This window comes from Xenopus laevis, chromosome 3L, assembly GCF_017654675.1.
Source record: "Xenopus laevis strain J_2021 chromosome 3L, Xenopus_laevis_v10.1, whole genome shotgun sequence".
In the NCBI taxonomy this organism is placed as follows: domain Eukaryota; kingdom Metazoa; phylum Chordata; class Amphibia; order Anura; family Pipidae; genus Xenopus; species Xenopus laevis.
Genome location: NC_054375.1, coordinates 102,836,100 through 102,852,168, shown reverse-complemented (window position 1 = coordinate 102,852,168; position 16,069 = coordinate 102,836,100). Strand labels below are relative to the sequence as shown.

The 16,069-nt window shown below is 36.3% G+C and overlaps 1 protein-coding gene across 1 annotated transcript in view; it reads left to right on the top strand.

Moving 5' to 3' along the window:
• The window catches only part of LOC108711350 (protein FAM189A1), a 323,792-nt gene that overhangs the window by 184,017 nt on the left and 123,706 nt on the right, over positions 1–16,069 (top strand). The window contains exon 3 of the mRNA XM_018253002.2: positions 9,294–9,404. Coding sequence (XP_018108491.1) covers positions 9,294–9,404 — 111 coding nt within the window. The remainder of the gene's footprint in view (positions 1–9,293; positions 9,405–16,069) is intronic.

Sequence of the window (16,069 nt, the reverse complement as noted above, 5' to 3'; positions counted from 1 at the left end):
ATTATTTTATATTTTTTTTATATTTTCAACTGGTTTTATAATGCTATGTTGAAAACAATTGCTTGATATTTATCATATCTCCTCTGAGAACACTCTTGTATTAAGTATAGCCATGTAAGCTCACAATTAAAATATAATATATATGACAAAATATGTTTCTGTATTTTTCACATGTCCCTTATATATACAGTAATTCACTAGAATATTAAAACAGCTGCTTCCTAATAAATGTTTAAAGCTGATGATAAATGGTCAGTGTTAGAAGAAATTACAGGGCACGAAATCTGCCTTATTTTTGTAGCTACAGCATGGGTTCACATACCATACAGAAGCATAGTGCTCGCCTTTGTGCAGTTATCAGGGAGCACGACAATTTTATGTGATTGATTGAAGTAGGAATTGAAAAGCATGATGGATTGGCAAGAGGGATATTGAGTTTTTCAATGAGCCTGTCACATCCTACAAGTCCATAGTTTTATGTTCTGTTCAAAGGGCTCATGATATGAATGTTCATACTAGCAAGTAGTGCACCAGTGAGGACGTTTGTCTCCCTTTGAACACATCTTTCTTTATCTGACAGCAGCTTTATAGCTAATGTGTAATTTATAGGAAATGCAGGTCACATAAGGGAACATTGGTAATGTGTATTAATTATATCTCTGTTTTCAACTCTTGTGTAGTGCATGCTTTCCTTGCTTTGCTTTTCAAAGGAAATACACCTACACAAAATAAAAACAGAAGACTTTACTTTGGAAATGCTATTTTTTCTTAAAGTAACAATTTAATCTTTATTCTGGTTTGAATTATGAGCTGTCTTTACTTCTGCAAAGACCCCTCTATTAATATATCTTTTCTGTGAAGAACTGAAGCTTGACAAAAAATAAATTGCAAACATAGGGAAGGCAGTCAAGAATAAAGCAGAAGAAATATAGGACCCGATGCAAACTGACTCACTTAAAAAAAGTAAACACAAACTATTTAACTCATAGAGATACAGGCTCTTTATGACAGCAGGGCAAAGTGCAAAAAAGGCCTAGTTTTTGCACTTTGCACCTTGCCAATATAATATTCCCTGGTTGCCCTTATAGATGCAACTCTTTGTGCTTTCAAAATACTGTTAGTTTTTATGGCAGGTGGGTGGAGTCCCTGTCACACCTCCTACTTTGACCATTATTTATTTGCACAAATTAGGGCTTGTTGTGGGAAGCAAGGTGATGCAGAGCTTTATACTTATCATCTAGAAGGTGGTAAGTGCAGGCTCTATTAGTAGCTAAGACTCCATGAGAGAGTAAACATGGAACCAGCGCCTGCCAGCCCAGTACCTCACCAGACAGGGACCCAGTGAATAGAAAACTTGGATTCAATAGTATAATCCTGCAGCCGGTCAGTTGCCAGCAGGTTACCCACAAGAAAGCAGATAATCTGTGAGCTGCAGGTAGAGCTTGAAGATGCTGTTATGTCTTTGGCTTACAGGTTGGATAAGGTTGGTTTGCAGGTTCCTCTCACTTCTGATGATGTTGCTTAAGGTTTGCAGCAACAACTCTTACATTTTAATAGTGGTAAAAGTGTAGCGGTTTGGGTTTAGGTAAGGCAGTTGTGGGTCCAGGTGGATAAAAATTAGGGTTGTGGGTCCATGTTGCTTGTATGAACGCTGGGTGGGGTACAGGTTTCAAAGATTGGACCCACACAGGACTCTACTAGATATATCCTGTTACTGCATAGAGTGCACCTCTTATGCAAGCTGTCTCCTATACCCATAGTCTATGAGTTACAGAGTCCCTGAACTGAGAGGTCTGAGCGACCTGGTAAACCTTGTTCTGTTTTGATGATAAAAACATAAGGGTTTGTAACTACTGGAGAAGCTGTGCTAGTGACTGTAAATGAAGCTGTGTTCATCTGCAAGGTTGTGTGGACCTCCAGTTTTAAACTACAAGTCCCTTCTGCTTTGTAATGGTGGCAGGGTCCCTTTAGAGGAAATTTGTCCATTTTCTTCTAAGGTTAATTTTGCACTAAGGTGTAATCCCAATAAAAATAGACAGCTGGACTCTTCTTCCACAGGACCAGAGGTTATGGGCAATCTATTAGTTGTTCTAATAAAAGTATGTTTTAATTACAATTGTGCTGCTAGCCAAAGGTAATGTTCAGAAAACAACTACAAGCCCTAGAATCAATTAAAGCTAATTCTTCAGGGATCCATTTTGTCACAGCAGGACAAGGATAAGAAAAAAATTAAGTCTTCAGATTGAAGGGTATGCATTATGTGGAGCAATTGGCTGGTTTTTGGACCCACCAGCTTTTTAATGATTTAATTCATCTCCCTTTACCATCAATCAGTTTGGAAAAATGTACCAACAAGGTCATCAGGGGTTTCGGGAACACCCACACATAATCTGAACTACAATGTGAATTCGATATTTTGAGACTGCATTGTTTTTATACAATCTAAAGACATAGTCCTCCGTATGCAGTTGCCCCTATTGGAGACCACAAATCCATACCTGGCTGTTGATGCCTGTCTAGGATCACAATAAAGTGTTGCCATTGTTTGGGGGCAAATTTAAAGTCATTCAGTTACTCTACACTGCTTTTTATAGGAAATTAACTGCAGTTTTTCAACAATTCCAGTCTGAAGTTAAATTAAAACATACAGTCATTATCATTATTAAAAATTATACTGGTCACTTGGATTTGCTGAAATGTATATTGAACCACTGTCCACAGATAAAATATGTCTGCAGTGTGTATGCTGCAATTTTTGGACTTAACTGCATATGCGTCGGTAAAATAAGCAGGGAATGAAGATGGATGTTAAAGTGAAAATTAATCTCTGGGAAATGCTACTGTAAGGTCTTGAACTGAACCCAGTGGCATTACTAATAAGAGATCTAGGGAAAGTCCTCCTGAAAACAACTATTTCATTAATATTCTTCTATTCTAGTGATTTCAGATCATATGAGACATTTTACTAAAAAATAGCAGTCATTTATGTGCTTACACATAATTAACTGTAGAATATCTTCAAGGCCAAAATCCATGCCAAGGCCATGCAATGTAAGCTGGTTATGAGTTGGCACAATTATTATATATCCTTGCAGCCAGGTGCTCAAAACAAAATACACAATAAAATGTTACTTTAGTTGTGAAAGCATTTCCAAGCAATAATTTGGCATAGATTCAGAAGCTCCTTGGTGTCACTGCCAATGGTGTCTCCATAGAAAATGGAGGACACTGAGTAACAACTCTTTGGCAGGCAAGATGGAGACACTTGCTTTCATTTAGCTGGCAGGGCTGTCTCTTTTTGTTTCATGTGTCTCTTGTAGGATATGTCCTTGTTTAGTTCCAGATAATAAAAAAAAAATTTGATTGACCAGATGGCTCTTTTTCTTTTTGCCTTTATCCTGAAATGTTCACCCCTTGCCAGATCCATCTTTGAAAGATTTTACTACTAAAGTGGAACAGAAGTCTTTGTAGTGCTTTTTCACTGTTTTTAAAAGGTCTTCGTGAGTACCATTTAACCCAGTATTTCATGTTAGATACCATCTGTTTGGGGTTTATTTCTTTGCAGAGCTCACCTGGAATGTAGTAATTCTTTTCTTTATTGCCAAAATGCTGAAACGCCACATGATAAACATCTGGCAATACAAATAAATATGCTCGCAATACAATTTACATATGGCCAGCACAGCCTGATTGGCAAATAAGTAAACAGGGGGCTCATTACTTACCATAATTAAGTCCAAGAGAACCAAAAAAGGCCATTTTAATGTTTTGAAACCTCCTCTTCATTGTGTTATCTACTGAGTGTTACCATTTGTTCTTAATAACCCCATGAAACATATGTATATACCTAATTCACTTGAATGGCTACATAGTGTACCTTTAGGGTTTACATTAAACTAACCCCATCTAGTAATACACATTACAATATATTGTAACCTAAAATGATTTGCACCATCCTACAAATTGTGAAGCATTTAATATCCATATGTAGACAAATAAATATTTCAGTGTTATTCAGAAGCATACATTTGTTATAAAAGGTGAATTATGCCCAGTCTTATAAGGATTTGCATCTCAGTCCGGTAGACACATATCGCTTTAAAACCCGAACAAACCCACATTCTCAATAAAGATGGCATCTCATCTTGAAGGCCTTGTACATATTTACTTTTTTACATGTGATTAATGTATGCGATTTGTCACATTCACTCTGATTTTATATACAAATGGCCAGAACAATCAAAAGACCCAAAACTGGACTCATAATGGACTCATATAATGTGACTTCTAGCTGACTAATGGTAGTAGGTTTAAAATAAACTCCAAGTTGGTGCAAGTTAGTGTTTGGCCAATATCTATGCTAAAGTTATGCTATGCTATAGTTGCTACACATAGCAGTTTATTGTGTTAATTATTACAGTTCTTTCCCAATATAAAGACTCTTGTAGGTGGCATGAAGCAAATCAGAAAGTAATTTCTCGTTTTTTTTTGTTTTTTTTTTCAAAGGTGATTTCACAAATTAAATAGATACACGGGGCACCTTTTGTAATTCAATTTAGACTAGCAGAGAACTTTGACATTACATTCTTGTATTACAATTTAGAAATTAGATGATTTGGAAGCTCCGAATGGAATGGGGAGCAAGCCTTACATTGGCTGTCTGCCACGCTGTTAATGGCAGACTGTTAAAAAAGTAAGGAATAGAATCTGTAAAAGGAGAAGGATATTACCCCTAATTATCAAAGAGAAATATGGATATTTTAATGATGAAAGGTAGCATATAATTTTCAGACATGCTGTAGCTACAAAAAATGTATGGCGACAGATAAGAGTGAAACTAATGTTCCTTTATTAGGGGTGATGGCTTTTCAATAATCCCTTTTTGCTTTAATAGAATTCCTGGAATTAGTGTTATAGCGCTTTCATGTGTCTTTAGAGCATATCACCCTGCAATGCCAGAAATATTGAGTAAAGCAGAAAATCCAAATGTGTAGCCTTGAGCCAGCTATCATTTTCCAGTACACAATGAAGAGTTGTGTATTTAAAAAAAACATATTTTTTATCAGAAATGAATTATTCTTATGCATTATTACAGCTATTTTTCATATTCATGTAACGAAAATCAAAGTAGTTATAAAGGGTATCTAAACCTAAAATGAATATATATAAGCTTGGTCATAGGATTTCTCTGAAAACTGCAGTTTACTTTACTTTTCTATTTGTATTTTTTTTCTGAAACATTAGAAGTTTTCGACTGCTTATATCAGGCTCATAGCTTACCGGTTTCTCTCTTTCAGAAAACCTAAACTTAACCAAATATACAGGATGTATATAGAAATTACATAGATAGTTAGGGCTGCTGACACAGTAAATTGCAAACATTTTCAGATACCGACTCAGAGTAAATCTCAATGAATTCATTTTTAGAGTTTAGATTGTTGGGTACATGACATGTAGAAGTCCCTCATGTAGTATCAATCCATAAGAAAATAGCAGTTGTGACAGATCACCCATCATTTAGATTGCAGTTTTGTTGTCCCAAATAGAAAATGTCATTATTTGGATTCTTTTTCTAGCTACAGATAATTGCTAGCAAAATATTCTCAGAGAGGAAGCATCCTGTGGGGATAGGAGTGTTAATGTTGGTTGGACCTAGAGAACTATTTGACAAATTTTGAAATTTCACAAGTGTTTCAGTCTGTGAATTGTTTTTCATTGTTACCATATCAAGGGATTATTCCCAATAACACAAACTGCTTATCAGTGTTTTGAGTAATATTTGCATTGAATGTATTAAAATTAGTGACTGGGACAAATGCTAGTGCCTGCAGTAATACCATTACTCTTCCAATCATTTTAAAGATGATTAATGCTTTACATGTTTTCCACATTCTCTATTGTCTTCCTTTTCTGGTCCTTTTCTCATTCTCTCTCATCTTTCTTGATTGGTTCTACAAAGTGTAATATTGTCCATATACTGTCATTTAGAGAGTAAACATAGAATGAAGAATTTAAAAAAGGGGCAATTCTTAGGGGCAGATTTATCAAGGGTGGAATTTCGAAGAAGAAAATGCTTCGAAATTCGACCATCGAATTGGAATACTTCAACTTCAATATCGAAGTCAACGTTTTTTTAACATCGAATTTGGCCATTTCCGGTCAAAGTAAAATCGTTCGATCGAACGATTAGAAGGATTTCATCCATCGATCGAACGATTTTTCTTTGACTTAAAACAACGTAGAAAAATGCTCTAGAAGGTCCCCATAGGCTAACATAGCACTTCAGCAGGTTTAATTTGGCAAAGTACTGAAATCGAAGTTTTTTTAAAGAGACAGTACTTCGATTATCAAATGGTCGAATATTCGAACTATTTTACTTCGAATCGAATTCGTAGTATATAATTTGATGGTCAAAGTATCCAAAAAATTACTTTGAATTTCAAATTTTTTTACTTTGAAAATTCCCTCTATTTCAGTTCGACCCTTGATAAATCTGCCCCTTAATATACATGCACAGATGGCCAACTGATCATATTAAAATCTGTCTTTGGTATTTGCCTATTTGTTAATTTGTTGGAAAATTTAAATATTCAATAATACAAGTACTTGTCCTTAAAGTAACAGTTCAGTTTAGAAATAACAACAGGGTAAATAGATATGCTGTGCAAAATAATATAGTTAGTTAGCCAAAAATGTAATGTATAAAGGCTGGAGTGACTGGATGTCTAACATAATAGCCAGAACACTACTTGCTAGTATTCTCTCTATTTCTGAGTTAGTCAGCAACTTGAATGGGGGGCACATGGGACATAACTATTAAGTGAGTTTGCAATTGATCCTCAGAATCTAGCTCAGATTCAAAAGCAAACAGTTATGGCCCATGTGTCCCCCCCCCCCCTTAAGTCAGTGATTAGTCACTGTCTGGTAACCAATAAATGGAAACCAAGAGAGCTGAAAAGCAAGAAGTAGTGTTCTGGCTATTATGTTAAACCTCCGGTCACTCCAGTATTTATACATTACATTTTTGCCTAACTAACTATATTGAAAACATTTTTTATTTTGCACAGTCTATCTATTTACCAAGTTTTTATTTTTACACTGAACTTTTACTTTAAACAGTACCATTTCCTTATTCCATTGTGATACGTGTTGGGCTGCTCATTGTTTTGGCAACCAAACCAAACCCTAACCAAACCAAACCCTAACCAAACCTGGTGGTTGAGACCTCCAACACACAAGCCATTTGATCTGAATCTTCTGCAAAGTTCAACTGAATCTGCTTCAGATTAATTACTAATTTGCCTAATATGAATTCAGAACCAGAACAAGCAAATAATTTTATCCCTGCATATTCTTCTCCTTCTCTTTTATATTAAATAACGTATGTGGCTTTCATGGATTGAAAAATAAATGCATGTAAATTACAGTTTAGTGCAAAAACAGAGACAGGACCATTGTTATTCAGAAAGGTACTAAAACCAGCTTTTATTTTTTTTTCTAAAACTATAATAGCAAAACTACAAGAAAACAGTTTTATGTGCATATTTTTCCTTCACTTACAGATAAATATAAAAGTCTTCTACTAAAACTGGAGCTAGTGTATAATGTAGTCTAACAGACACTTTCTAAGCAACTAATTAGCATGGGATTCAGCAAACTTAAAGGGAAATTTTCAGTGAAGAAATATATTCAGAGACATGAAAAGCTGGCTTTTGGGAAGGTAAAAACCTTAACCCCACTGCTGCCTATTGAGATGTGCTCCTGCCACTGTGCAGCTCAAGTATTTCTTACATCTAGTTCCGATAGACGCCAAAACGTTAAAGGTTGTGGGGGGGCATTCCCAGCTCAGCTTTTGAGGCAAACGTTTTCCTATAAATGCTCAAATTACTGCATGGTTTACCCCTGTTTAAAATTGGCAAATAATTTCACAGATTCACAGCAGAATGCTAAGCACTTCATTGTGAACCTGCTGAATGCCACAATTTTAGCACATGCTGAGCTCCATATGCGCTGGCCTTGCAGTGGGCACATTTATTGAGGTGATTGGCACTGGGCATATTGTGTATGTTGCATGCTTTTTTATAATGTAGATACCCCCATTATGTTAAGATATGTGTGTTTCACACTTTGTGCCATTTTGTCAGGTGCAAATTTACTACCACTATGCTAATTCACTAAAATTGAAAGTTGCGTCTCTGCAGGCTAATGCTGGCAAAGTTTTGCTAGGGTAAATTTGTCAGCGCAAGTGGCCACTTATTATTAAAATTGTCCAAAGAAGCAAAATAAACACAATAAATCAAATGTGGCATGCCCCTCAAATGGTTAAAGAAAATGTTAAACGTCAACTTTTAAAGACAATACCACTTTAAAATATAAAAAAACGCTAGCTGTTTTTATAATTACATTTTTTTTCGGCATACAGGATATGATGTCACTGACATAAGATTGAGGAGGATGTAGCTTCATCTTATCAGTTCGCTAGGTCTAAGGGGGTGAAGGAAACTCTGGAAAAAGAGTTAACGTTCTGTAAATTTGCATTTAGTGAATGATCGTTCCCCTGAGCGAAACTGAGCGATGAACTCACTCGCTAGCGAATTGTCCTCCACGCCTGTTAGTAAATTGGCAATATCCCTGCAGATGTTATTTCTGGCGAATTTTCACTAGTGACGGACACTTGCCCTTTAGTAAATCTGCCCCAATTTCTCTAAAACCAGGAACACCATGAAAGTTATTAAAAGCTCTGAATATAAAAAGTACAAAAAGAAAAAAAAAAGCTGAATGATGCACTAAAAATATCCATCTCTCTAAAACCACTAAAAATTAGTTTTTCGAACAATTATTTTCAAAACAAAATCTGAACACCTCTAAAAGTCTGAATGGTTAAAAAAAAGGTCTAATAGGATTAGTGCAGTTCCCATTGTCTTCTATTGGACCTTCACTGCTTTTACATGGAGCAGTTTTGCGTTAACATTTTTTGTAGGTTTTATGCTTAATGAATTTTAATTTTTAGAGTTTTAGAGAAATTTAAAAAACACAAATTTTTAAAGAAGAAAAAAATATGGTCCATGAAAAAAACAGAAATCCAAATTTAAGTAAATAGGCCCCATAAAGTGCAGGCTGATATGATTTGGCTCTGCTGTAGTGCTATATGCAAACTTCTTTTGCTGATCACTGAATCTTATAGTATTACACATGACTCAGGAAATGTTTGTGAATTACTCATTTATTTATTCATATTCCTAATGGAAAATGAAGGTTAGCTAACTAATATCTAAACTGTCCTTTGTTTCCAGATAACCTTCTTTATGCTTCTGTCTGCTGTGTGCGTAATGTTGAACTTGGCGGGTTCCATTCTCTCTTGCCAAAATGCTCAACTAGTCAGTTCCCTTGAAGGTTGTCAGCTGGTAAGTACATATTGCAACCCTTGTTAACCTAGATGATCTTTAATTCAGATGTTTTCATTTTTCTAGGTTCTTTTAATGCAATTTTATACTATAGTTCAGTATGCAACCGATATGTAACCGATGTTATCCAGAAACCCGTTTTCCAGAATGCTCTCAATTACAGAACGGCCATCTCCCATAGACTCCATTTTATCCAAATAATCAAAGTTTTTAAAAGTGATTTCCTTTTTTTTTCCTGTGCTAATAAAACAGTAGCTTGTACTTGACCCCAACTAAGATATAATTAATCCTTATTGGAAGCAAAACCAGCCTATTGGGTTTATTTAATGTTTACATGATTTTCTAGTAGACTTAAGGTATGAAGTTCTAAATTATGGAAAGATCCATTATCCGTAAAACCCCAGGTCCCGAGCATTCTGGATTACAAGTCCCATACCTGTACCATAAATAATGCCTTTTTCAATAGATTTTTTGATCTTAGTCTTATAATTTGACTTGTTTTTACTGTAATTTTTATTCTTATCTGTTATAAGTTCATAATTCATTAGTTGATAGCATTATACAACTCATTTTATCATTAGTTGATAACATTTAACATTTTTCAGCCGCAGATTTTTCAGCACCCATTGGATGTTTTCTGTAATGTAACAACTAAAGTATGACATTTTACAGGGGGACATATACGCTATTTCACAAACTGATCCCAACACATCCATCATCACACAAATGTTGCCATGAGTTTTTTTTTCTTGGCTATGGTTTGTGAGAAAAGCTGTTGATTTATAGGCCATGTAACCCCCCCCACACACACACACACTCACACAAAAATGTAATCAGTGAACAGCCTCTTTGAATACCTGCCACTCTGGTTGTCAGTAGCGATCCTAGAGGGGGCGGGACCTGGTGCGTGACGCGCAGGCGGGCCCCGCCCCCCTCCGTACGGCCGCATTTGGCCGCATTTTCAGCGGCGAACGGACTGCCGGGGGGCCCTGAGGGTACCCGGTAGTTCTGCCACTGCTGGTTGTTAAAAAGTTAACAGTAAGGCTGCAGCATCCCCTTAATCACTTAGAATTCCTTCTCCTCCTCTAATCCACTCTGTCCCTTCCCTCAGGAATTTACTTTGGCTGTTGGCTAATGAGCATGCTCAGTTCTTCTCAGCTTAGATTACTGAACGCACCTTCCAGTCTTACAGCCAATGTAGAGTTAGTATTGCTGGTTCCCACAGAAACTCTGCTCTAGCTGTCTGATCTTATTTTTTCTCCTAACCACCTCTCCTGAGCTCAGCTTAACCATTACAGTGCTCAACCCCAGCAGAACTTTCTATAAAAGTATGTTGTGTCAATGTTGCTGCTAAGTTAATAAGCCAATGCTAAATATACAGTAAAATATCATAGCTTCATATGATTCTAATGTTGGTGTCTTACCTTCCTGTTTCGTTTGAATTGTGATTTTTTTGGGGGGGGGGGTTGGGCAGCAAATCTAAGGCTGGGAACATAAAAAAGATTTCTGCATGGTGCTAAAAGTGATCGTTAACTTTCAGTATGTTATAGACTGGCTAATTCTAAGCAACATTTCAATTGGTCTTTATTATATATTTTTTTATAGTTTTTGAATTATTGACATCTTCCTCTACAAATGGATTGTTATTGCTACATTTTATTACTCCTCTTTCTATTCAGGCCTCTCCTTTTCATATGTTGGTCTCTTATTTAAATAAGTGCATGGTTACTAGGGTAATTTGTACCCTAGCATCCAAATTGCTGCTGAATGAAAAGCTAAATAACTCAAAAAAACATAAATAATAAAAAATGAAAACCATTTGCAAATTGTCTCAGAATATCACTCTCTACATCATACTAAAAGTTAACTCAAAGGTGAACAACCCCTTTAAGCAAATTGCAATGTTCTTCAATGGGTAACCAGATGTTACCAGAGGTGCCATAAACACTGTAGGATCATTCACTGAACCTGGAGGTGAAAGTGCTAGAAAGTGCTAGAATACTAACAGGTGCAAAAGCTTCCCCCTTGCTCATACAGGGGTCTGCTGCTTTCTTTAGTGAGCACCAGATCAAAAATCCAGTGCTTAATGCAGAGAGCAGTATCCTGACGTTCCCTAATTAGCGCATTTAAATGACACAAAATTTAGGGGCTGGTGGACACCTTCATGTCTCCTCTCGTCCGTTTATCTTTGATCGAGCAATACCTAAAGCAGATAGTGCTTGATGCACAGGGCATGCTAGAGGTACACTTTTCAGTGCTCAGAGGACTATGGAGAGGTACACGATGCAGAATGAAGTGTATAAATACAAAAAAATTCAGATTTCAACATTTTTTGGTACTTTGCACACTACATTATGAACGACCCCTTTGTGTCTTGATGTACAGCTCCTGACTGCACAGTGATACTTGTACGTATATATCACACACAAGGGCAAAGTACAGAGGAGGAACTGGTTAATATTTGAAAAATATTGTTTTTTTAAAATGATCAGGTAAATTGGTTTTAGAAGAAAAACTATAGAGTGAATCTAGAAAAAATGCATTGCTATAAACAGAACCCAAACCAGATCCTCTTGTGAGTAGAAACCGATAAACTGTGTTGTTTTTAACAGTGTGATAAAATATCTGTGTCCTGCAGACAAATGAGGTAAGAAATCTGGAAGCAGCAATGTTTTATATTTAGCAAAGTGCACTGGCCAGGCACCAGCCTCTAATACATATGCCTTTTTTTAAGCAGTAGGACATCCCAGTATATCTCATTCATTTCCCTTTTCTCTTTATAATATCCTTTTGTGCAGGGAGAATATTTTATGGCAATAGTTTCTGCCAAGAAACACTGTATATGTATAATGTGCCATGGCTTGTTCTTTAGAACTGCTGTATATAAATATTTGTCTTATTACTAAATGGATGTGTTTCAGTTATATGCAATAAAATAGCTTTATCTATGGCTTACATCCACCTAATACAGTCCCAATAATGTAGGCAGTATTCACTGACCTTTCATATGGCACTGCAGTGTACTTTAGGAGTTGTATAGTAAAAATATGTATTTGCATTAAGCAAACTTTATTGAAGTATCAGATGCAGGTTTATTCAGAGAACTGTTGTCCAGAAACCTCTTATCCTGATATTTCTGAAATACGATAATGCCATGTCCCTTAAAGGAGAACTAAAGCCTAACTAAAGAACTAGGTAGAAATGTTGTACATTCTGTTTTAGGCTTCTGTACTAACCCAAGGCAACCACAGCCATTTAGCAGTAAAGATCTGTGTCTCCAAAGATGCCCCAGTAGCTCCCCATCTTCCTTTCTGCTGATTCACTGCACATGCTCTGTGCTGCTGTCACTTACTGAGCTTAGGGACCCACTCACAATATACAGTACACATAGAATATAAATGTCACATTATAAGACTGATTAGTAATTAATACAGATAATTACTACATGGCAGCACAGAAATCAGTGCAATTAGCATCAGAATTTGATAATGAGCCCCGTGGCATTAGCCTATATTACAGACCAACCTCATTTTCTGCTTGATCATTTCTGACATGCTGAGCCCACTGGGCATGTGAGTGTCAGAGATACTTTTCAAGATAGTGACCCCCTGTGACAAGTTTGAAGTCCTGGATAATTGCGGCTATTGACAAGCTGAAACTTTAGGCTGGTGCAATAAGTTCAGTATATTAAATATGGCATTTTTAGTCATGTTCATTTTTAGGGTTTAGTTCTCCTTTAAAGTTCTATTTTTTATGGATTTGCTGTTTTTTTGTAGTGCCTTGTACTGGATGTTCACCAAGCTAGCATAAATCAATGCTGAGAGCAAACCATCCCCTTAATTTGTGTTTTAAATATTTTTTGGTACATTTAAAGGAGTGGTTCACCTTTAAGGTAACATTTATTATGTTATAGAATGGCTAATTCTAAGCTACTTTTCAATTGGTTTTAATTTATTTTTTATTGTTTTATAGTTGCTTGCCTTCTTCTTTTGTCTTTTTGCAGCTTTCAAATGGGCGTCGCTGACCCCTTCTAAAAACAAATGCTCTGTAAGGCTACAAATGTATTGTTATTGCTACTTTTTATACTCGTCTTTCTATTCAGGCCTCTCCTATTCATATTCCATTCTTATATTCAAATCAATGCATGGTTGCTAGGGTAATTTGGACCCTAGCAACCAGATTGCTTATAATGCAAATTGAAGAGCAGCTGAATGAAAAGTTAAATAACTGAAAAACCTTAAATAATAAAAAAATTCAAGCCAAATTGTCTCAGAATATCACTCTCTACATTATTCTAAAAGTTATCTCAAAGATTAACAACCCCTTTAGGGTAGGGACACACTGGGCGATTTGGGGAGATTTAGTCGCCTGGCGACTAATCGCCGCGACTTTTCTCCCCAAATGCCTCCCTTCGCTCTGCGCCTGGCTAAAATGAAAAATCGCCTGCGCTAATCACACGCGGCGATTCGTTTTCCGAAGTCGCCCGAAGTTTCCTCGTGAGGCAACTTCGGGCGACTTCGGAAAACGAATCGCCGCGTGTGATTAGCGCAGGCGATTTTTCATTTTAGCCAGGCGCAGAGCGAGGGGAGGCATTTGGGGAGAAAAGTCGCGGCGATTAGTCGCCAGGCGACTAAATCTCCCCAAATCGCCCAGTGTGTCCCTACCCTTAAGGCAAGGATCTCCAAATTAATGAAAAGGCTGTTTTCTGAAAAACTGCCAAGCATAATAGATTCCATACCTGTTTACAAAATAGACTATATAATCAAGTCAAATGATTATCAGAATAGTGGGTTTTGATGAGATTACTTTAATAAAATGTCTACTTTTAAGTGAAATTACACCTGACACTACAACTAAATCATTATTCATTACTACAGTCGGTTATACTCTCATTACGCTAAAATGAATCCTCTATTGATTTATACTCTATCTCTGCGACTCTCTGCAGTCTTCAGCAGCAACTAAAGATAACAGTTTATCCACTGTGTATATCAGACACAGTGGATAAACTATTGGCCAAGCCATTTTAGATCATCCCGTTGTTTTTGTTTGTTTGTTTTTCTTTTAAGTAAGCATTTCTTTGTGGTTTATTTACTGCTTGAAGTTGACTATTCCTGCTCTAGCAGCAATTCATAACATTCATACACTGTTTCAACAGCTGCAAAATAGATGGAGAAAAGGTAAATCATTAAAAGTAAAATGTGTTTTATATATGTTACTGCTTCAATGACTTATAGTGAAAAGAAATGTTCTGGACAGCAGCAGTCTTTTACCTTTCTTTCATGATTGTCTGCTTTGATTTCATCCTGATAATAAATGGATGCTCCTTACCGCATCCACAGTTTGTCTGAATCTGGGACTCAATATTAGTACTTCTCCCAATCCTGCTACTTTCACAGTGGCAATAAATCCTGCATTGCCTACTCATTCTCTATGTTGTGCCTCTGTACATCTGTGTTTCTACTATGAGTGTATCCAAGAAATAATAAAAGGTTCAAAAGTTTGGGAATTCATAGATTCTTTATTGGTACTAGACAGTTATACCAATGTCAACAAAATGGCACCGCAGTCATCTTAAATGAAAGGCTTTAGCTTTAGATTTAGGCTTTTCCATAAGGGTTTGATGGTTCAAGTTTTTTAGGGTTGTGAATTTGGAAATACTACAGAAAGGTTCCAAATTCAACAAAGTAACTATAAATAATTATTTTACTTTGCTAAGGGTCTATTAATCTGACAATACACAAAGTTTGTATGTGCATATTGGACAGACAGTTGTGTGACAGTTGTGCTATCTTTGTACATGATAATGGAAAATGGAAGGGGTGGTTTCAATTCTGTTTTTCTGCTACTAAACAGTCCTCCAACCTCCCATACCACCCCAACCCACCTGTCTCTACTTGTTTCTTCTGTTCTTCCTTTCTTCTCAATCTGTATTCCTTGATTTAAATATTTTTTTCTGTAATCTGGAAAACTTGAGATTGCTCTTTAAATGAGTTACTTTGCCTGCCTAATGAACAAACTTTTCCATAATAATGTACTTAGAAAGATTAATATGTTTAACATGTATGGTAATCTTAAATCTGATCCCAAATATAGGATCTTTGAATATTTTATAGTTTTGTACAAATATTACTGATTCCTGTAGACTAGGAGTACCCATACTTTACTAATGCGGGGTCTACTTTTATTGATGTTGTCCCATTATGATCTACTTCCATAAATTATCATTATATTCCATGGAAAATATTACTTAAATACTGATTAATGGGAAAATGTATATTGTTATATTTAACAAACAACTATTTGTTATGTAACATTAACATAATAAATATCTGAATGAAAAGCATGAAATAACTGGGTGATTGTTGTTGTTTGTTGACAGTGTCTTGAGATCTACTGATCACCAGCTAATGGTCTACTGATCCCAATCTACCTTTTGGGCACCCCTGTTGTAGACCCACCATAGGGGCAAATTTACTAAAGGCTGAAGTGGCTAACGCTAGTGAATATTCGACAGCGTGACGTCATTTTGCCACTTCGCCAATTTACTAACGGGTGCTGGCATAAATTCGCTAGCGAAGTAGACCTACGCTAGCGCTACTTCGCACCCTTACGCCAGGCGAAGTTGCGCTCTGGCGAAGGGACGTAACTACGCTAATTCACTA